Source organism: Symsagittifera roscoffensis, chromosome 7, assembly GCF_963678635.1.
Source record: "Symsagittifera roscoffensis chromosome 7, txSymRosc1.1, whole genome shotgun sequence".
Taxonomy (NCBI): Eukaryota; Metazoa; Xenacoelomorpha; order Acoela; family Convolutidae; genus Symsagittifera; species Symsagittifera roscoffensis.
In genome coordinates, this window is record NC_087068.1 from 57,520,517 (window position 1) to 57,543,408 (window position 22,892).

Below are 22,892 nucleotides of genomic sequence, written 5' to 3' on the forward strand. Positions count from 1 at the left end.
TTAGCAATCAGCAAACAGTAGCCACGAATAAAACAAACAACAGATGCCATGAACTTTCTAAGGCTATAGATTGTGTTTATAGCAAAAATGCCACCAAATGAGCACTTTTATTTGCGAGTTAGGTTGGAAAACAAGAAGGTTCTAACTAATTCATTAAACTCACAATTTCTAAAAATGATGAGATACCAAGAATACTTAACAACGCCAACAAAAAGGAAACCAAAGAAGAACAACTTTTAAGAACTTGAACAATAAAATTTTGAAAAGAGTAATGAACGCAAGTAAATAGGAAAAAAACACTCTTTGTTGAAAAAATCTCAATTTTCCACTTTCAAAATAATAGATGGCCTTTCAGCTCTTTCAAATTTCTAGAACAATTAATGCCTGGTGCTTTTTTGATATCATTAACCCAACTTGAGAAAACTGGATTGACAGGTAAGGTTTTTATTCCGGATAAAATCTAAGAATTGAATTCCACTTTCGAAACTACAAAATCGTTCACGTGTTTTTACGCCATTTCCACGTTCTTAGTTGGAAAGTAAATACTTAGTTGGTATTTACGTCACTTTCAGCAGATGAGTTTCAGTTGAATTCAACAATTGCAGATATACCTAAGTGCATTCATAGTGCCATCAATATGTATGAATGGACATCTGTAGTTATTAAAAAAATTTATGCACATTTTAAGACTTTTTCCTGAAAAAAATCATCAAGAATTATATAAGAGAATTCACTACGTTCAGTACTTTCAAACTCCATTAAATTCCAAAAATTATTGTTGATTGGCAATGTTTTATTTGAGCAATCCCATTTAGAGAAAAGAGGATTATCAGTTTTTTTTTATTTCGCTGGAGACCTACGTTCAAAATTAGAATGTACATTTTTAGGTCCTTGGCGCCCTTGTTGTAGTTTTGGTCCTTCGAACTTTTGGCAAAGGGAATTATAAAAATCACATGTCAAATCGCGAACAAATTCATCCGAAAAAAAACCATCGCGACCGATATTAATGACATATCAGAAATTATTTTGCTCATCTGGTTATTTATATGGTAAAATGGAGCACACAACTTATAAAACGTTTTACAAACGCAAGTCTACGAAAATTTACATTTGGAAAACTTTGAAATTCATGTTTAACAGCACAAGTAGTGGTCGGAAACTCCATATTACTATGATTGATTTTTTGAGATTTTAATTCAACTTTCAATTAGGAAGTTTTACGGATTTCAAAACATTCGATACTATTTATAGCCAAATTAACTAAAAAAAAAGTAAAAAATCAATAAATTAAATTATAAAATAAGTGCAATAAATTAAATTCTTGGTTATAAAATTAAAATTATTAGTTAATGTCAACTTTTTGAAGGATAATTTTGCTAAAATATCGATGTTGAGACCATTTTCGTTAGCTAGTTTACGAAAATAATTTAAACTGAAAAAAAACAATCGCTAGCAGCCTTTGGCGTCAACTGATCCAAACAAACATATTATCAATAATGTCTACCCTTAAAACATGTCTCTACGTTTTCGGCGCGAAGCGGCAAGTATTTTTACTGACTGATAACACTATTCTTTCAAAATAAGCGAATAATGCAATTTATCGCTCGACAAAAAATTTATATAGGCATAACGAAAATGATATCAAACAAATCCAAGATTCTGATTAAATCGTTAAAGATTTGACATTAACTGAATAAACTCAAAGGCCAATAGTTATCATAAAAATCAACTGAAGAACCAGTTTTCGAACTGCCTTAATTTAAACTAAATAATCAGCCATTTCAGGACGTAATAATTTTTCACTATAAATTAATTTATGGATGAAAATAAGTTAAAATCTTCATGAATTAAATTGAGTTTTTGTTGGCTTGTGAGCTACACGAGTTTCCTAGTTTGCTTGTGATGATGAGTTTCAACTTGGATATATCTGGTGGTTCTGTTCTGCAACACAGCCCAAACCATCTCACACCGAGAGCATGCCACTGGACACACTGCGACTCAATGCAGTCGAAGAAGTCCTTCCTCAGCTGTTCAAACTCCTCGGCCGCGAACCCGCCAAATCTATTGAAAAATCAAAATTTTATTTACTTTTTTTGAATTTTTGATGGTATATGTTGAAATTTGTCTACATTTCTTCTGCTTACATTGAAAAAAAAATCCTTCAATTCACTTTGACAGAAATTCAACATCTTTTTTTACAAAAATTATACGTAGCCGCTATGCAGGAAATTTTCTAGCACATGCTCTTTCGATTAAACCTTTAATCTCAAATCTTTCAAAAAGTACCTCAGATTTGTAAGGGTAGTTTTCAAAAGGAAAAAATTTCAAAAAAAACGGTCAAAATTTGGACATTTTCTAAGGCCATAACTCTTTTTCTAAACAAATTAGGGCGCAACAGATTATCCATAGGGATTCCTTAAACACTTGTTTTTTATTCAAAATGACACACGAAAATGATAGAAAAAAGGGTCAAATATTCCGGCAATGAAATTTTGATTGCAAGAAGGTCATAGAATGTCGGGTGTAGTAAAAGTAGACTAGCGGAACATGCAGACAGCCGGTATTTCCATTAACACCAACTTTTGAAAATCGGTTAAATTATTTATCGAGAAAAACTCAAGTTTTGAGAAAGGTCAAAAATTTTTCGAAACATCTCTTAACAATAAAAACAAAAACCAAACCCCATATACCCAAACCAGATCCAAATATATAATGCTTTGCAGTAGAAGTAACCCAGATGTAAAAATGCCAACAAATACTCATTTGCGACTTAGGTTGGAAAAAAGTGTATACCGTAATATGACATTACGCTCCGCGCATGTAACAAGAGCAGCAATTTTAATTAATGAGATTTTCTTTATTCAAAATATGACTCAGCGATATAGCGTTTTAAAGTAGGAACTGAAATAGTGCTAAAATTGTGTACATGAAATCAGAGAGGGATCGATGTTTTCCACCCTGAAACAAAAGCATATGTATCATCCTCTCATAAAACTTAATGACCCGCCTCAACATAAAAAGACAAAATTGAGCAACACAAAATATGTTTAAAAGAAAAAACATTTTGAGATCAATTTCAGCTGTTTTAGTGATACACCACTTTATAACGAAATAAAGACAGCCGGTTGCTTTGCAACTAGCACAGAATATTCCGACTGCACTGATTTAAGAAAACAAAACAAAGAATGAAAAAATATGAAATCCAAAATTCCAAGAACTTTTCTCTAGAACGGGAACGGTTGACTTAGGTTAAAAATTCAGTGATTGTATTTCACTAACAAAACCTTAAACCGAACAAAATTTAAGGTGAGCCTCTGATATTTCGCTAAAAATTTTTAAGTTGTTAAGTTTTTTCGAGAGGAATGATATAGAACCGAAACATTCAGGTCTTGATTAAATTAGCAGCTATTTCCTTGCACCCATGTCCAACCTAATTAATCAAGCTATCGTTTCTTTCCAAGTCTCTAAAATGCAGAATTTTTCCTGATGCGCCAGTAAGAATTTTAATTGAACAATAATTATTATCACCATAGCTATCTTCCAAATAGCTGCAGTAAAAATTTTGCCAAAAACATATACATACGCCAAATATTTTGATGAAAATTGTTTGCTAACTTCAAAATTCGCCACTATTGATGCACAGATATAATTAACAGACCAAATGCGGCCTAATTTTAAGGAAAATTTACACTGCAGTAATTTTGTTGGTATAGAAAATTCCTAAGATAAATCAAATATTACAGAGCAGCAAAGCTTCGCTTCGCAAAGACTAGCGAGAACACGACAAAAAGCAGCTCTAGAAAGTGCAATAAGAAAAAAAATAGAAATAAGCCTCGAATTAGCGAAAATTTACAAAAAGCAGCTACATATGCTAATAAATTTCCAATGCCATTTAGCAAAAGTAGCACCAAATACAAATAGACACAATTTTACAAGTAAAAATTTGGAATATAACAAACTGAAGGCATCCACTCTAACTGCATGCAACAATTCCCAAAGGTTAGAGCCACATTATGAATAAATAATGCATTTCAAAAAACTGCGAGATATATTGAGGTAGAAAATTTCTGAAATCGAGTTTTGAGTATTGTTGTCGTTTAAAACAATAAGTTTTTTCGGTTCATTTGATGAAATAAACATGCATGAACAGTTGTAATTTATTACTAAAGGAATTTAAAAGCACATGTTATCAAAACCTTGCAAAGGTTCCCCAAAGTTGGTACCAATATTTGCGACTTAGATTAGAAAAAAAGAACGTTCTTAATAATAAGCTAAGCTGACGCTAGTGAAATAAGTATAAACTGGACATCAAATTCAAGAAAATCCAGCGCGCTTTTCTGGAAACTAAGATAGAAAAAAATGAACTGGCTCTCTTTGTTAATTAGAGATGAAACATTACTTCAAGTTAGGCATTATGAGGACAGGAAGAGCCAGCTGTGATATTGCATCTCTCGCACTCTCCAACAGCCCAGTGGTGTGCTGCACAGCACTACAGTTGATACCTGAACAGAACAAACACCCATCAGAAAACAAAGCTTTAAAACGACAATCGGCTATTTTTCGTAACACAAACATCGCAAAATTAATGGTTACACCCCACAATTGCTGTTCATATCTGGCGCGTGGAAGTTCAGGATGTTTATGTCACCTAGTATCTGGCTGTTTGGTTAAACTTGAAGTGTCTTAAGCTGATCAGATTAGGCCGCTGAATGCTCAACAATAAAAATAAACGTAATATTCCGATTAGACACAAGAATGACTCACCTATAGCGACCAAATTATTGTTTGCTTTGAATGTAAGTAGTTGCTGGATGGCAAGTTGGAATGATTGCCCACTGCCTAGGGTGGAGGGGGAGCTGCACTGGAAGGAGAGGTAGAACTTCTGGGAGGGGAAACAGTCTCGCATCATACACATGATGGCATTCATCTCTTTAATCACTGGGATAGTTTCGAATCCAATCACATCTCAAACACAACACAACTTAGAAACCACCACAACTTTTATTTGAACTTATTTTGAATTGAAAAACAGTTTACCTGTTTTTCTTTTTGACTTTTTTGCAAATTGACGTCACTAAGATGAGCAATTTTTTCAACACTATTTCGAGCAATAAAAGAAGACTATCCGATAAGTCTCTAAAAAGCAGTAACTGCCATTCAAAAATCATTTAGGGAAAAAGCGTGAATCATTTTTGTTCCGGCCACTTCAATGAGGAACAAAAGGCCAGATCATTCTTTCTTTACGCATTTTCCAATACTTCAGCAGATAACGCTCATAGGAGCTGAGTAGAAAAGCATACTATTCCCTTCTTAGAGTTGTGACACTGAAGTCGTGTGGAAAATAAGTTGTCCGAATACTTGCTTGAGAGTAACTTTCAACCATGGCCTGAATAATTTACAAAATCACCTACTAAATTATCCCAATTCGATTGAAGACATGTTCCTGTCATATTTAGGCTACTTTAATCTAAATCAGATCCCAAAAACTGCAAGTAAAATTATTCAAAAAATCACCATTATAACTTACACAGCACCTGATTATCATTTAAAAAAAAACAAATTGCATGTTTTTTGTAAATTTCTCAACAATATAGAAAGCTTCGGTAGCCTCATGTCGGAACCTGCTCAAAACTAATAACTAAATTTCGATCTTTCTACTTCGTAATTATTTTAAATCTTCGGCGGTTAAAAAGCGGACGCTACCCCTTGAATAAAAATTAGAGGCGAAGCGGGGCTTCAGAACACTTGCGATACAGCGCAAAAATATCATCACAAGGCATCCGACAGAAAATCAGAAAGCCTCAAAATAAACGACTCCTACTCATCGCAAACAACTAAACAGCAGAATACGTCAGGGCACTTCGCATTTTTCTATATAAATTTGACACCACGAAAACGTTGACAACAAATACAAATTTTGTTTATCAGCTGTATGCTGACGATTCGTTGCTCTATGTTGCCGAAACAAATCAGACAGAAAACCTGAGAACAGAACGACCATATAAAATTAGTGAACTGGTTCAAAATTTTGGGTCTCAAAATCAATCTAAAAACAAACCGAACCCATGGCACAAGGCAGTTGTCGGAAGTTGCCGGCAAACCTACTAAATCTCATAATTGAAGAAACCTATTCATATATCCAGCAATTCTATATTTATTGGGAGTGACGCAGGACACAAACCTCCTCATAAACTTTCAGATGAACATGTCTGCAAAATGATGTTACAATCAATAAAGAAAGTTGATAGTATGAGGTTTTCTTTTGAATTTCGAGAATAGATATATGCCTTCTAGAAATTTCATTTTGAAAAGAAATGATTATTGCATTAGAATATAAGCAAATTTGCACGCTTGTTTTATCAAAAAACCACATGTCCAAAACATTGCCAGTCATTTTCTTTTCTAAATTGCGAGACACAATAAGAGTTTAATTTTCCTTCATGATTTGTACTGGCGTTCAGTCGGCGAGAGAACACATTTTAAATTGAATACGAATGTGTGCAGAAATTAATTACCCGCCAGATAAAGTGCCACCTTACCTGGTTTCTAAAATCAAGCAAACAAAAACAATTCCAGAACGATTGACTTAAACCAGCTTAAATTGATGGCAAACTATACTATTGCAGAAAATAGTACGGAAAGTCATTTTCATTTAGCCGTTCCAAATTTTGGAATAAATTGCTGAATAGTTTGAAAAATGAAGCCTCAGAAACAAAACTTGAAAGTAGTCTTAGAAACAATTTGTTCAAACTACTTTTATAGAGTTTAAAAACCTGTCCTTTTGATTTACAAGAAAATCTCTGCTGAAATGATAGTAGTATCAAGTGATAATTAGAAAAGGTAGCAAATATTCGACTAATTTGCACTTAAGCGTCAAAAGACTTTCAAACGGAATTCGGATGATGACTCGATCAATAAATCTTGCGTATTCGTTTCCTCACTAGCGAATGGTATATTCTTACCAAATACTGTCTTGGTGGTACGATCGCCACATTGTCTTCTGATAAAGTCTGATAAGGTCTTACTGAAGCCAACAACATCCTATTCGGTAAAACAAGGAGGTTTAGGCACAGAGAGGACATTTCATCTGATGTTTTGCATACCCGACCAGAGTGCATTGAACAGCTGGCCAGAGATTTCAAGAGCACTTTGAATATATTCTGGCACAGACAGAAAAGAGCGTTTTTCAACATAAGTTTTCTGACTAAGCCATGTGAATGGCCGCTTGAGGTTTTCAGAGACATATTATACTTTTAAGTCATATCAGTTTACTTATCTTATTTCTGTTGTACTTATGTGAAAGCTGCATTGAGCAACGAAGGCCGCTTAAGGTTTCGAATAGAAAAAAATGATGTAATTTAAAAACAGTGGTCCATCCGAAGACAAATGAAGGAATTTGATGGCAATAAAATAAAAAGTAGATCGACTGGAAAATCTTAAATACAAATTATAGCCGCTTAAGTCATCGGATTTGCGAATTTGAGTAGTATACATAAATCCACTGAAAGCCTCTTTACTACACCTTTTTCAAAACCTGTCCTTTTGATTTACAAGAAAATCTCTGCTAAAATGATAGTAGTATCAAGTGATAATTAGAGTTTAAAAACCTGTCCTTTTGATTTACAAGAAAATCTCTGCTAAAATGATAGTAGTATCAAGTGATAATTAGAAAAGGTAGCAAATATTCGACTAATTTGCACTTAAGCGTCGAAAGACTTTCAAACGGAATTCGGATGATGACTCGATCAATAAATCTTGCGTATTTGTTTCCTCACTAGCGAATGGTATATTCTTACCAAATACTGTCTTGATGGTACGATCGCCACATTGTGCTCTGATAAAGTCTGATAAGGTCTTACTGAAGCCAACAACATCCTATTCGGTAAAACAAGGAGGTTTAGGCACAGAGAGGACATTTCATCTGATGTTTGCATACCCGACCAGAGTGCAGCTGGCCAGAGATTTCAGGAGCACTTTGAATATATTCTGGCACAGACAGAAAAGAGCGTTTTTCAACATAAGTTTTCTGACTAAGCCATGTGAATGGCCGCTTGAGGTTTTCCGAGACATATTATACTTTTAAGTCATATCAGTTTACTTATCTTATTTCTGTTGTACTTATGTGAAAGCTGCATTGAGCAACGAAGGCCGCTTAAGGTTTCGAATAGAAAAAAAAATGATGTAATTTAAAAACAGTGGTCCATCCGAAGACAAATGAAGGTATTTGATGGCAATAAAATAAAAAGTAGATCGACTGGAAAATCTTAAATACAAATTATAGCCGCTTAAGTCATCGGATTTGCGAATTTGAGTAGTATACATAAATCCACTGAAGGTCTCTATACTACACCTTTTTCAAACCAGGATACGATTTGAAAAACCTTCCAGAACAGAATTGAATAAATCTGTCACCAGTAAACAACCAAAACTGATGTAAAGCAATTTTGATGACTAATCGCAAGCGTAATGATGATGATAATGGTGATTAAAATACTTGGATAGACGTTTGATCATTAAAAAATTTCGTCATACGAAGTGTTGGGCTATGTAACATAAACCGACTAAACCTTTCAAGCAAAAAGTCCATTTTTCGATTTGACAAAAGTCACGAAGCAAAAAAGTCCATGTAAGTCCATGCACTTTTTTTTTCAATTTGATATTGTCACAACTTACCTGGTTTAGTTAGTTGGAAAGCAGAGACGAGCTCCTTGTGCCAACTCGCCATCTGCTCCTCCGAAAAGTTTGCAGCAAAGGATCCGTTATACTCAGACATGTTGCAGAGATGGGCTCCGAAAGAGCCAATACTGGCCGCCACTTTGAACCTCTTTTTATCGCCCTGTTCACCATTGCCTAAAAAGTGGATCAAGTTCCCCTAAAGTAATTTGAGCAAGATATCACTTGGTTACTGGTCATAAAGCTTTCACGGCTTTAATTTGGTACCACATTATGTAACAAACGAATAAACCTTTCAAGTAAAAAGTCAACTTCTTGATTTGATAACATTCCCGAAGCAAAAAAAGTCCATGAGACCTTTCCAATTTGGTACCAATTCATCTGACCCTACAAAACTTCTCTGCCATAATTTTGTCCCATCCTCGAACAAAAACACCCAAAAGGGGGTGTTCGAAACAACAACACTCGAAACAGTCAAAAATACCTCGCCCATATTATAATAAAGTTCCTTACTGTTTAAGCATGTTCGAGCTAAGTTAACAGAATTGGCCAGTTTCTGCTGTGCTTCTTCTCTGGTGATGTTGAACTCTGAGCAGTACAGATCCAGTGAAGTCTGGTATGTACAGGTGGTAATGAATGTCGACCCAGCTGACACATATTCCCTGTAGGCCGAGTTGACAAATTAGACTTAATATAACTAACTGTACGCTAGTCATACTTTTAAATAATTAAACTTCAAACAGTTCATCAATCAAAATTGCAGCTTCTAAAAACCTAAATAAGTATCCGCAATACATTTTAACTCATGGTAAATTGGTAAATTAAACGGTAGCTTAGTTAGTTGGTTTTTTCGGCCTAGGAGTTTTATCAACTGTATTTGACGGTGACAACAAGAGAGGCAATTGCACTTTATGGCAAAAATCAGCAAATATATTGATTAATTTATGCAAAAATGTCACTTGAGTTGGACTTGATCTAGTTAATTTTGAAGCGTGTCAACTGTGCCTGTGCATCTGTTGCACTATGTCTGGTCTGGTCACTATGAGTCCACTGCCCCAAAGAGGATCCTCTCTCTCTTTCTCCTCCTCAGTGAGGAGAGATCGGGTGTACATTCCCACACTCCCATCGAACAACTCTATCTCGTCCATCTTCTTCGTCCAGGTTCAATAAATGTGATAGTTGGGTAACTGACTTTTTTCTGGTTAAAATGATAAGAGAAGGCCTGGGAACCACAGATATATGCATTTCAGGGTCTGAAATGCACATATCGGGTCCAAAAGGAAAAAAAAGACTGAAAAATGGGTCCCCTGGATCCTTAGGAAAATATTGAAATGAAAAGCTCAAATACGCAAGTAAGCTAATTTCAAAAGTGTTTCCAAAGATCTTAAGAACCAAAATGTTTCAATCCCTTCCAATTAATATTTTAGGCAGTCAACTATCATACTTGAACCCTCGTCCACGCGCACTCTACACTTCTTCAGAATAAAAGACAAATATCAAAAAATCAAACCATAATAGTCGTACTTGGTGTACAATTCATCTGAAAAAAGCAGTTTACAATTGAGGCCATTTATACATGAGAAAGATTATTAGACGTTCTAAACAATCGGCTCAATACAGCAAATCTCTGTTGACATCCCTTTTAGACTATTTTATTTTTCAAAAGAAAATGTCAAAGGGGCCTACGGTTTTACAATTTTACTCAAGATCTTGGCTAGTAAAAATGAACTTTTTGTGATCCTCTAGTAAGCGCGGGAACTTTCTCGCTCTTTCTTGTTCCCACCTGGTAAATTATCTCTAAGATTCGATGTGAAAAAAAAGATATATTAGGAAAACCATAGTGCAAATCTGAGTTCACTTGAAAATTAGCACCCTGAACAGTTGTTTCGCGGGCAGATTTTGCAGCTATATGAAACCTTTTTCCTGGTTTGGAAAAAATTGCTTTAGCCATGGAGTCAAAACAAACCACGACTCCGATCCATTAATGACCGATTATCCATTCTTATTAGCTGTAGTTGCCTACGTTTTGACTGAGCCAGATAGAAACATATTATTCTGACATATCGGAAACTCATTCAGGTTCCATAACACAATTTATATCGAAATATAAGTTATATAGAACCCAGATCCATCTCTTTTCTGGTTCTTTTCCTTCGTCTTCTGTATCGCTGACAGTGTCTCGTAAGTATTGCAACACTCCGAAATAGCCTCGTACTTGTTCAAATCGTCCGTCACCTGTCTGCAAATGAGGTCGAAATCCTGTCTGAATTGTGATTCATTCGGCAGGGCCAGCAGTTCTATAATGACGTCTCTTTGAGCCACAAGAAGCATGTCACAGACACTCAAAACGAACGCTCTCAGTTGATTATTCTCACTGTAGTAACCTGTGGCAATTGAGTACAATAGTAGGCCCCTTTGTTAAATTAGAAAAAATCCTAGGCACTTATGGTCTAGAAAACTGTAGCCTAAATCTGTTTTTAAAACAGCCGCAGCTTTTCCGAAAAGTCAAAAATGAACAAATAGACTAGATAATTTCTTTCTATTCAGAAACGTCTTTTAACAAATGGAACTTATATTCTTAAATGTTTTAACTTTTCCGTTTGCCTTCGGTGCTAGAAAAATAAAGAAAATATTGGCACCATTTTGAAATAAAGAAAATATTGGCACCATTTTGAAATAAAGAAAATATTGGCACCAGTTAAGAACCGAAACATTTGCGAACTTTCCGTGTCTTTGTCAATAATTTTTATCAGAATCTTCGGCTCGTTTTATTAGGGACCTAGTATTGTATCCTAAGGCCTAACCCGCAACACACAATCGGAACACAAGTCGAACTTGGTCGACATCGAAGCTTCTCAAAATCACAATTAGTATCTTTTGCTCGTATGCATTCCACACACTTTCTTCATACTTTTTCGCTCCTTGCAGAATTTCACACAAGTCGGAGAAGTAGCGGTGATCTTCATTCTTATCAATTAATTCATCAGTAGGAGATTTTGATGTTGTTTGGAGCGTCGAGGGGATGATGTCAAATACAGTTGTGCCTGATTGCAGCGATGAAAATTTAAACTATTCTTAAATTTTTCCTTTTCAAATTTTCTTAAATTATTTTCTGTCAAATGGGTTTACAATTACTTGAAAACACTCACATATGCAGTATACGAATTCAAATAGCTGGCATGTGGAAAAATGGAGTACACTTTTTGCTTAGAATCTTACCGAATGATGGTCCCCACAGAGCCGAAGCGGAGCTTAGCAAAACTTGTGATAAATAACAAACATATTGGCCGAAAACCAGAAAAGCCGAAAAATCATCGCCACACAATTTTATCAATCGAATTAGATATTATATTGATTATATTGATTTTTTAGTCTGAACGGCAACTAAGCCGGCAGTACTGAGACGAAGACCAATAAGCCGAAAAAATGAAAACCTTAAAAAACAGCGAAAAAAGGATCGATCGACCGGGACTCAAACCCTGGACCCTCAATAAGGCAGTATACCACTGCACTAACTAGGCAACTGCTCAGCAGTAATTTCTCCTTTTCAAATTTTCTTAAATTATTTTCTGTCAAATGGGTTTACAATTACTTGAAAACACTCACATATGCAGTATACGAATTCAAATAGCTGGCATGTGGAAAAATGGAGTACACTTTTTGCTTAGAATCTTACCGAATGATGGTCCCCACAGAGCCGAAGCGGAGCTTAGCAAAACTTGCGATAAATAACAAACATATTGGCCGAAAACCAGAAAAGCCGAAAAATCATCGCCACACAATTTTATCAATCGAATTAGATATTATATTGATTTTTTAGTCTGAACGGCAACTAAGCCGGCAGTACTGAGACGAAGACCAATAAGCCGAAAAAATGAAAACCTTAAAAAACAGCGAAAAAAGGATCGATCGACCGGGACTCAAACCCTGGACCCTCAATAAGGCAGTATACCACTGCACTAACTAGGCAACTGCTCAGCAGTAATTTCTGTTTCATAAGCAAAAAGCTCAACTTCTCACAGATTTTATAAGATTATTTGTTAAATCGAAAAAGTCTCCCTCCCGATTAGCAATTGATGTTTTCCATACTAACTAGAACCTTCAAGTTTACAATATTGTCAACTCATCGAGAATATTTAAGATTTAAATGATCATCACTGGCTGCTGGTGCGAATTGAGAAGTGGAGTAGATTTTGATCTTGTCCTCCTTCTGAACAGAAACTATCACACAATCACTACACGACATGCACTTGAGATCCTTGCAGTCAATTGTACACATCACGTGGTTTATTGGTTCACACCACACAAATAATTGACCACCTAAAGGGGCAATTGGTATAATTCGGGTCAAAATTCTGTTCAACTTCCTGTCTTTTCGTAGGTAGCGAGAACAACTTCAATTTGTAAGACTTGAGCAAAAATCAGAAAAAAAGTATTCATTTCATTTCAATATGTAACAATCGTTAAGGTCAATTTTTGAGTTCTTAGTATTTTTACAAACAGTTTTAAAAAAAATACAGCTAATGTTTTCTATACTCTTTACAAACATACTAATGCTTTTAAACAAAACAACATTGTTCAGCTATTATTAGCGAATTTGTAATCTTTTTTCGACCCGAATTGCATAAATTCACCATCTGAAGACTGATAGCCAATGAATTTGTCCTTGCTTAATACACCCTTCACGTTGAAAGGAAAACACAATTCAGCATCTTCAAGCCCCGTCATTACGTCAAACATTTTTGATTGGCCACTTTTTAAACCAATCACAAGTCTCAAATGCGCCTGCGATTCGTTCTCGTCGAAAAATTCAGGCATGCAAAGATCAATTATGTGTTCGTTTTTCAAAATATTCGAAACCACTACTTGAGATTTGTCAATTTTGGATGACGAAGTTATTTTCACAATTGAAAAGTTTGCCTCAGTCGCTTTATTGGAAGAGACAACTAAATAAGCACAAATAAACTGATCTCCTTTGTAACATTGGCAAATGGCCGCCGAACTCAATTCAGCTTTGATACCGTTAGTTGTACTGAATTTCACATCCGGATTAGAAAGCACAAAACAGGTTCCGTTTTTTGCAACTACGAGAACTTCATCATTGATTGAGAATATTGATAATATCTTTTCTGATCCGCACTTGAAAACTCCAGAAATCGAATCATTTACAGGTACATTTTCGTCGTCAATTTTTAGAGATACAATCTCACTCGAATTCAAAATAGCCAAAATTTGATTCTGTTGAGGGTTAAAGCAAAACGCGGAACTTATACTCTGGTGTTTTTGTAGCTTCAAAGTTGTCAGTTTTTGAACGGCCGTTTCATTGCCCCGTCTCGGTATGATTTTATAGAAGAAGCAATTATTTTTGAAAGCGAACGCGATCAAATTGATAGGACGCAGAATTGTTAGGAAAGGAACACAAGCGTCATTCGCATTTCCCAGAATAACTCTTTCTTCAAATAGTGGTAACATCTGCAAATCTAAAAATATAGCGCCACATTAAGCCACCTTTTGATTTTGCTAAGCGAGTTTCAAGATCTCCAAGAAATCATCAAATAGCTGGAATTTTACAAAAAAAACTATTTGTATTGCAGAACTGCTATCACCTGTAGCACATTTAGAGCTCGCCAGTACCTGGCAAGTCATTCGTTTACAGTAGTTATGTGATTTTTATCTGAAGGCGCCATTTTGGTACCCTTTTGCCCTACCAACACAACAGGATTAGAGTGCTCAATGAAAATTCAGCGAAAAACTACGAGCTGTAAATGAGTTGTTAAATTTTAACAGTTTATATTTGAATATGTATTAGATTATTTAATTAACTTTGTGCTTATTCAGTGCTTCCAATACTCATGAACAATCTAACAAGACTGCTCGTATATCATGGCAAAGCCCTGAATGCTCTGACTGCACTTTAAGGTCGATTCAAAAGTTGTTTTTGAAAAATTGACAATCGAAAAAAAGTAAACACGCTAATGGTAGCAGTGAAGGGTGTAATTAGCGTCTTCTGTCAAAATTATGCGACCAAATGACTTGCCTCAATTCAATTTGGATCTTATTAACCAGCCTCTTACACGGGTTATAAGAACGCAATATAACGCGCGTTAATTGTCCCAAATTGAGCATAACTTTACAAAAAATGATCACAGGTGAAGCATCTTTAAAAAGTTGGTTAATTAAGAAGTCGAAATTGACTGAACAAAAAACCACACCAAGCATAAATATTCCGTTTCCTTCCAAAGTCAGAACAATTATTGTTCCGACCATTGAAAATGGAGAGGAAATAACAATCGTAATGGGTCGAGTGATATTTCATATTAGAGTCATTTCAGTCGTGATTAGAAAATTTCAAAAAAATTATACCGGTGTCGAGAAAAACTGATTAGAAATTTATGAGGGTTAGTCTAATTTCGAGCGAGTAACGCGTCTAATACCGAATAACGCTCGTTATATGGAAAAAAAACTATTTTAAAAGACTTTGAGGCTAAAACAAACGATTTCAAAAGACTTTGAGGCTTGATTTTAATTTCAAGAAAACTAGTTTTCGACGTTTAATTTAGTGCTTTATTGGCAAAAACGGTTTTCTAAAAAAAATGATATATTGTAAGAAAAATTTCTTTACATTTTTTTATAATTTCAAATTGTAAATCATTTTTGAACACAAATATTGCCGATTAAAACTAATTCACTAACTTTCTACGCGATCGTACAGTTTTCTCATCTCATCACGCACTAGAAGCGTCACTATTTTTAAGGAAAAGAAAACTTTTCTTGGAGTGTTTCATGTATATGGTCGGAACGTTCTGTCCTACTTGCAATACAACCGGCTATCCGTGTTTACCTATAAATCCGCTCGAACGTGTTAAGATCCTTGATTCTGCGTTGATCCTAAATTATCTTTTTAAGTTGATAAAGATTTTGTTAAGAATTAACTAAAAAAAGAAGAAGGGATCATTTCGAGGATGCGTCACTAAATTCTAAATTTAATATTAAAGGCATGCTGTAGGTCAAATATTAAACCAAATTTGCACACAGAGACGAAGCAGAGCTTCGCATTACTTGCGATAGAAAAATGAATGACTCTCAATACTTGCAAATAAACAGGCAAGTCGAAAAAAAACTTTCTTCTCAAAAAAAAAAAAAAATTCAAAAAATCCGGAAATTTGGACGTGAATTACCTGCACATTTTTAAAAAAATTCATAGAGGAACAAAAAAGCATGAAAACTGAAAAACAAATGATCTAATAAAAATGTTTTTACATTTGTCTTGATTTTGTATTGAATAAAAATTCTTTTCGAGCAGATGCCAAAAAGTAGGACAATTTAATGTAAAATAAGCATAAATAAAATTAGTAACAAAGCCGACAATTCGGGAACAGACATACGTTGAGCCAAAAAAATGTTTTTATGGGAAAAACTTCAAAATTCAAAAAAAATCAAGTCTCCTTAAAACACTACAAATTCTCATGAACACTAGAAATCCTCTAAGTCAAAAAATATAGTATGGCCGAGAACTTTGCAGCCGAATAAAGCAAATAAAAACGAAATAAAACTGATATACTGAACTCAGATTTAAAAATTTCTTCTTCTGATATTAATTTTCTAGCATTGAATGTAAGGCCACGATTTTTTGAACATGGACTGTGGTTTTCGAACTGTTTATGGCTCGGTTCCGTTAAATGAGTCAACAACCGCTGTGAACAAAAATTAGGAGGGTTACAATTAACTAATTAAAGACGGCTACGAGGACATTCTGACGTATTCTCTGCACGAATTGTTTTTGGTTATTCTATTGAACTTATTGAAATTTGGTCATTTAAAAAACGAACGTACAATTTCGATGTACGTCCCTCAACATAGTTTCTGATATCGTTTTTGGGTAGTTTTTAATCATTTTTTAATTTGTGTTTCCACATCTATAAATCTATTCACATGTTACGCGTGAAATCTATTCACATGTTACGCGTGTCATTAAACTGAGGTCAGTGCCCTGTAACCGTCAGCTATCCTCTTGAGTTGCTCGTGTCTATTTCTCTATAATATTCAATCGTGAAAAACTAATTTTTTTCTTTTTCGAGGAGGGGGAGGGGGTTGTGACTGGGTTCTTTCACTGCTCATGAACGCCAACTTACAAAAAAGTGTTGTATTTCGTTCCGAAAAAGATTTCAAATTCATTACAGTTTAAAAAAATTGGCTCAGAATTTTGTATTAATTGCAGAGCAACCCTCCGAGTTCAAAACATTTTTCTGTCTCGCTCAAAGTTTGTACTTTAATTCTTTAAAACACAATAAGGAGAACGTTTTTATTGCAAACAAACTTTTCAAAATATGGCAATTGAATTTTTAGTTTCCACAAAGTTTTTGCGAAACAAACTCACAAACTTCATAAGTTCCGCTTTCGTTTCAGGTATATCAACAATTCTCTTCAATTTAGAGTTCCTCCAATTAAAATCAACCACAAAGAATTTACAAATCTCCAAAATCAAATATTTTTCCTCCACCAATTTACACAACCTAGCTGGCGTTCCAACGCAAATATGAACTTCTTGGCGTTCCAATTCTTTGGCTTGGTCGTCAATCTTCATATGTGACGAAAACATCTTCGAAATATGAGCACAACTGTGCGTCTTTGATTTTTTCAACACATTGATCAGTTCAATACATCGCATTGCAGCAGAACATACTATCACCACTTGTGCCATTTTCGCTTTCGCCGGTCGCAATTTTGGTGTCCAATTTAGACCCACTTCCAAGAATTGTGAAATATTTTCAATACTTTCACGATTTGCAACATTTTTAAAATGAGTCTGCTGGTTTAGAACAAGCTCTTCGCGTTCAATACTCGACAATTTCTGTTGATCCAAAAAAGTGTCGTGAAATTTGAGAAAATCTCTCGAATCGGCGAAAGTGGTGCAGTTTACTATTGATTCATCCTCGGTAATTTTCCGCCGTTTGAAATTATGTTTTTTCTTCTTTTTCTTTTTCTTCACACCTTCAACAGTGTTTTCAATGACGTCATCGTTTTTGGTCATGCTGCTTGTCTGTTGAGTCTTTTCCTTTTTCACAGGCTGCTCATCAATTACAAACTCGATGTCCGCTTCATTGTTTTCATAGTAGTCGATTTGTGGCTCGAAGCCGAAACTATCCTCTAAACCATCTGCCATGATAACTGAAAGTTCAGTCAAATGAAAATTACTATTACTTAACGTCACCAAAAATGTCAAGTACTGAAATAAAAATCAAGAACCCGAAGAAAAACAAATTTTCCAAACAATGTTGAAAAAATGTTGAAAATTGAACATTTCCCAAAAAAAAACATGAAAAATTCCCTTCATTCCCTCACGAAGAAAATGATTCGGCGAGAAAGATCATTGAAACATCTCCGTTCGATTCATTTCATATCAGAATTGGCACAGATGTTTTGGCGAAATTCAACTGAATTCCAAAAAATGGGTCAAAATGTCAAACATTTCGCAAGCCCAAAGCTGACTCCTCGTCAAGAAGTTCTAAACCCAATTTTGCCTTTCTACAGAAATTAAGACACTCCCCACTTTCTTTTATGCATAGAAAACACCTCGTCGATTGAACTCTTTCTCTCAGATTTAGCAGGGCAGTTGTCAAGCAAAGTGAAAAAGTTGCCAAAATTGTTCAAAATTTCAAAAAATTGGTTATTTTCAAAAGCCATAACTTTCTTGCCACAAAAATTAGGGCGTAGCCGTTTAAGCAGGGCAGATTCGTACCAACTGTTTATCTATTGCGCCCTCAATCTCAGATTTGGCAGGTAGTTTTCGAAAAAAGTGAAGTTTACAAAAACATTCAAAACTTGGGCCTTTTCAAACTTTTTTCTACAGAAACCAGGACATAGAAGATAATGCAGGGGAAATTTCTAACAATTTCATTCGATTGATACCTTAATTTCAATTTTTGCAAGGTAGTTTTCGAAAAGATGGAAAACTCCAACAAAACTTTTGAAGGCCGTGGAGAGTGATGTAGAGGAACACACAGACGCTAATTGGAGCTTCGCACCACTTGCGATTAATCACAAACATAAAAAAAACATAAGAGGTCGAAAAAATGGAAAATGTTGAAAACAACTAGTTCTACCAAAAGTTAAATTTTCGTATGACTCGATAGAAGTTCGATCTAGGCTAAAATGGCAGAAATTTGAAAATTAAATTAGCAACAGAACAAAACTTACGAAGAGGAAATAAAGCCGGCAATCTGTGCGTAGACATACGTGGAGCAGAAAAAATATGATTTCATAAAAAAAAGATCTTTATAGTTTTAAGTCTCACTTGTGACTAGAGTGAACAACACTTGCACCTTCGGCTACAAAGGAAGTTGCGTATAGCACAAGCGAAGAAAAATCAGTGATGTGTCAACGAAGCCAACCATCTTTGAGCAGACACCTAATGAGCCGAAAAACAAAATGATTATCAAAAATCTAAAAAGTTTCAAGTCCACCTCCCTGAACCTACAAAAAAAATAACATTTGCAGGTGCATTAAAACTAGCTTGCCGGATAAACAAAATTTGTGATGTGGCAACTAAGCCGACAAAATTTTAGCAGAATAACGGAAGTCCAACGATTCAATTTTTACCGATTTTTTTTTTCATATACTGAAAAAACAAGGTCCGGCCGAGATTCAAACCCCAGACCTCAGTGTACATGGGCAACGGCGTTAACTCTAGGCCAAGTGGGAAGGAACCTGGATGTTGTGTAGGTTCAGTAAAAAAGCAAGCTGAAAGAAGTTGAAACCTGTAAGAAAAGTTGTTTCATGGAAACAGTATTGCTGCCAATTTCAAGACACTTGCTCACGCAAGAGTAATAATACCTGATTTTTTCGAACAGGAATATTTGCCCTCAAAACAACGCAATATAAGTTTATTATGCCATAAACTATAAGCTGAAACCATTTAATCGGAAAAAAAACTATTTAAAAAAATAAAATTATAAAAACTCAGACTTGGTAAAATAATAAATAACTAACTTTCAAGAATATTAAAAACATTTAAAATCACAATAAAATCCATGCTAAACAAAAAAAAACGAAAAAAAAACAGTACCAAATAAAACCAATATCAGTTTTAAAAAAATGGGAAACAAACCGACGGAAACTAGGCCGAAAAACACAAATCCGAAAAACAAACATTTATCACGAAAAATATTTGAAAACAAAGTAACACCGGAAACAAACTACACCCATTTACTACTTAATTGCAGATAGTGTATAAGATAGAGTATAAGATTGGGTATAGAGTCTACAATGTATTAAGACAGGGAATACCGATGGTAAGGTTTCAGTGTGATAGTAAGAGAAAGAAAAACGAAAATTTTGGTGCGAAAATGTCTAATTTTTTCGCAAAAATCTCGGCGCGCGTTACCCAATTGGGAACAATTAATTGTTAATTACGTGTAGATTGTAGAATTAAGGTTATGTATTTAGTTTTTTTTTGGTGGATGGTAAGTCAATGGTAAGAGTTTGTTTGGATAAGATTTTGTTTAATTTGATCTAATAAAAATTTATTAGATACTTTTACTTTCTATCTATCTGAATCTATTCTGAACCTACAGAGACATCGAAAAAAATTGAATTTTTTTGAGAGAAAAAAAATTAAATTACAAAAAAGTATATAAATCACTGCATTGTATAACAAGTTTACCGCAAAATTTTACATTTTAACATCATAAAACCAATATAATACAACATCATCAATAAATTTACTTGACCAGATCAGTTCTTATAAGTTCAGTGGTTTTGTATGAATTCCATCAACTTGTACTTGCCTTTTTGGATAAAAATAGCTTTGTCCTTTCTTTGTTTGTTCATATGTTGCCACCATATGATTTATAGTTCTGAATCCTCTATTTGTAGATGTTAAGTTGATTGCTTCATCGAGCAATCTCCTGTACTTTGGCATAGGTCCGTCTCCAGAATCTTCGAGAACTCGCTTGTTTAATCCTTTACTGCTAAATTTGAACTTATCGGACTTGTTGTCATAGCAGCAATATGTCTTGCTACAAACATAGCATTTCTGTACATCTGAATTCTTCTTTAAAAAGTCCCGGCTCCCGCTTATCATGCTTTTTATGCGTACTGCAACACGTTCGAGGGAAGAAATTCGATTTTGCATCCGCCTTGAAAGAGTCTCTGCAGTCATTTTTCCTCAATTTTTCCCAAGCAGCTCTCTTATCTGGTTTGATACAGTCGTATAAATTCTCTTCAGCAAGTGCCAAGTAAAGTGAGTCTCTGTCCATCTCCAACTCTTCAAATTTATTTACATCGCAGAATTTGTCAAAGTAGCTATAGTAGAGCTCCAACATTCTCAGTTTTGCATTCTGAAGTATGAAAAAACCAACAATGATGGGTTCTCGGTGCTCAATGGTTGATTTCAATAACTCCACCTCATATAAGTCCTTCTCAACTAAGTTAAGTCTCTTAAACAGTGGTTCATTGATTGCCTTATGGGTTTTTTCATCGTTCAGATATTTTGTGATTGTATGTCTCGATCTTTCTATGATCTGATATCCATACGAAGAATTACCCAAAAGTTTACATGATCTGAATTACCCTGACAAAGGGTTTTCATCTCCTTCTAGCATCAACCACTGTTTGAACAAAAATATTAAAGCATTTCCGAGGAGAAAATTGAATAAATCGGTAAATTTTGGTGCACTGCAATCCAAGTTCCATATAAAAGTTGAAGAGAGGAGTTATAACTATTCCATTTTCCAGCTTGAAACTAGATATCAGCATTCTCTCAGGATGCTTTAACATTTCGTTCTCGATCGCATAGTTTTTCATGTAATCTCTAAAATCATCTCTTCCGACCTAAGTATTTTTGAAAATTGGAGGAAAACTCGCAAATTTTGATTTTAGCTCATCTGGAACAACTAAGTCGCACTGAACGTAGCCAAAAAGAGATCCATCTTTTATTTTTGCTAGAAGTGAGTCTGTAGAAAGAGGTATTTTATAGGGAAAGTGGGTTCTGACGTGATTTTTGATCTTGTCATCGGTTTTGAAATTTTCCCACCAGTCACACTCCCACATTTCTTCCACTTTGTATCCTTTCTCTTTAATGTATTCTCGTCGATATCATCCATCTCTCTCTTCTTGTTTCCTCGCTCAATATCCTGTTCTGTTAAGGAGGGACGAGCTTCTTGACAGGAACAGAATTGGTAATAACATCCCATTGCTTCAAACACTGTCTTACAGTGATCACAATAACCATCCACATTAAAACAGTAGATTTTTTTCTGTTTTCCAGATGTAAAAAAGCTCTCAATTTTACATTCTGGTCTTGATTCTTGATAAAAAGACATGACCATATTCTCAAAGTTGCGAGTTCGATTATGTCTAGCCTTGAATTTCTGCATTTCAGTGCCAAACTCCCATCTTGTGTACAGTCCTGTTGGCATATCTTGACACATTGAGAAAGGGTAAAGGTGGCTTGCATCAATTCCAACGATTGATTTACAAACATTTGATGAGTTTCTGATGTATGTTTCATCAACTACAGCTTTTCGAGTGAAAACAATGGAAGGTCCACCCGTCATGTTTTCTCTTGTTTTTTCACACAAGTCTTTATCACTTTCGCAAAATGGATAAAACTTGTAATTTGTGGATTTGTGTAGACAAATGTTTGCTAGATTTGGAAGTGTGCAGCCAAGTTTTAACATATCTATCCTCGTGTTGTGATAAAACTGAATCATTTTTTGCATTGCCTTCAGGGTTGGAACTACATCTTTGTTGTTGTACCACTTCAAAAAGTCTTTGAACACTGTCATTCCATTTTTCTTCCAAGTCTCTTGTAAGTAATTGTAATTATCCAAACCAGATGGAGGAACAGTCTTGATTTGAAGCTTTTTCAGTGCCTGTTGTTCGTCAAACCCACTTTTTCTAAGCTTCTCATAATCAATGAAGTCTTTGTCTAGAGGATTGTTGTTTCTAAGTTTACTGAAAAAGGCTTCATACGGTGGCAATTCAGGAAAGTCAAGTTTGTCTGGGTTATCAAACCACTCATAGGGAAAGAATCCTTTCGTTTCGCTAGTTTTATAGGCTTTGAGAAAGGAGTCCAAAGTAGGAGTCATCGCGAATTAAATAAGGAATTAAGTATGATTTGATCAAACTCAAATCATATCTACCGCTGTTAAATCCAAAAACAGGTAAAAAATTTATATATCTCTCCAGATGTTGTTTCAAATCGATGAGTTGACTTT

The 22,892-nt window shown here is 34.9% G+C and overlaps 3 protein-coding genes across 6 annotated transcripts; all 3 read right to left on the reverse strand.

The window, feature by feature from the left end:
* Window positions 1–1,629: 1,629 nt before the first annotated feature.
* LOC134851046 (homocysteine S-methyltransferase YbgG-like) lies at window positions 1,630–10,299 on the reverse strand. Of its 4 annotated transcripts, none has more exons than XM_063866930.1 (7): window positions 10,118–10,299; window positions 9,679–9,824; window positions 9,187–9,335; window positions 8,674–8,850; window positions 4,765–4,965; window positions 4,400–4,502; window positions 1,630–2,061 (listed from the first exon to the last, which is right to left on the reverse strand). In XM_063866930.1, exons 2-7 carry the CDS (start codon window positions 9,819–9,821, stop codon window positions 1,848–1,850), a joined length of 987 nt encoding a protein of 328 aa, XP_063723000.1. In that variant the 5' UTR covers window positions 9,822–9,824; window positions 10,118–10,299; the 3' UTR covers window positions 1,630–1,847. The 4 variants fall into 4 exon arrangements, with proteins under 4 accessions (XP_063723000.1, XP_063722999.1, XP_063722998.1 ...); XM_063866929.1 differs by having other exon boundaries at window positions 9,679–9,871; window positions 10,118–10,297; XM_063866928.1 differs by having other exon boundaries at window positions 9,679–9,895; window positions 10,118–10,297.
* Window positions 10,300–10,709: 410 nt separating this feature from the next.
* On the reverse strand, window positions 10,710–14,150 carry LOC134851351 (uncharacterized). The gene is made up of 4 exons (XM_063867393.1): window positions 13,308–14,150; window positions 12,832–12,993; window positions 11,478–11,717; window positions 10,710–11,057 (listed from the first exon to the last, which is right to left on the reverse strand). Exons 1-4 carry the CDS (start codon window positions 14,143–14,145, stop codon window positions 10,768–10,770), a joined length of 1,530 nt encoding a protein of 509 aa, XP_063723463.1. The 5' UTR covers window positions 14,146–14,150; the 3' UTR covers window positions 10,710–10,767.
* A 2,843-nt stretch (window positions 14,151–16,993) lies between these two features.
* On the reverse strand, window positions 16,994–17,836 carry LOC134852094 (protein CMSS1-like). The gene has a single exon (XM_063868372.1). The coding sequence runs from the start codon at window positions 17,834–17,836 to the stop codon at window positions 16,994–16,996; it is 843 nt and encodes a 280-aa protein (XP_063724442.1).
* Between the last annotated feature and the right edge of the window lie 5,056 nt (window positions 17,837–22,892).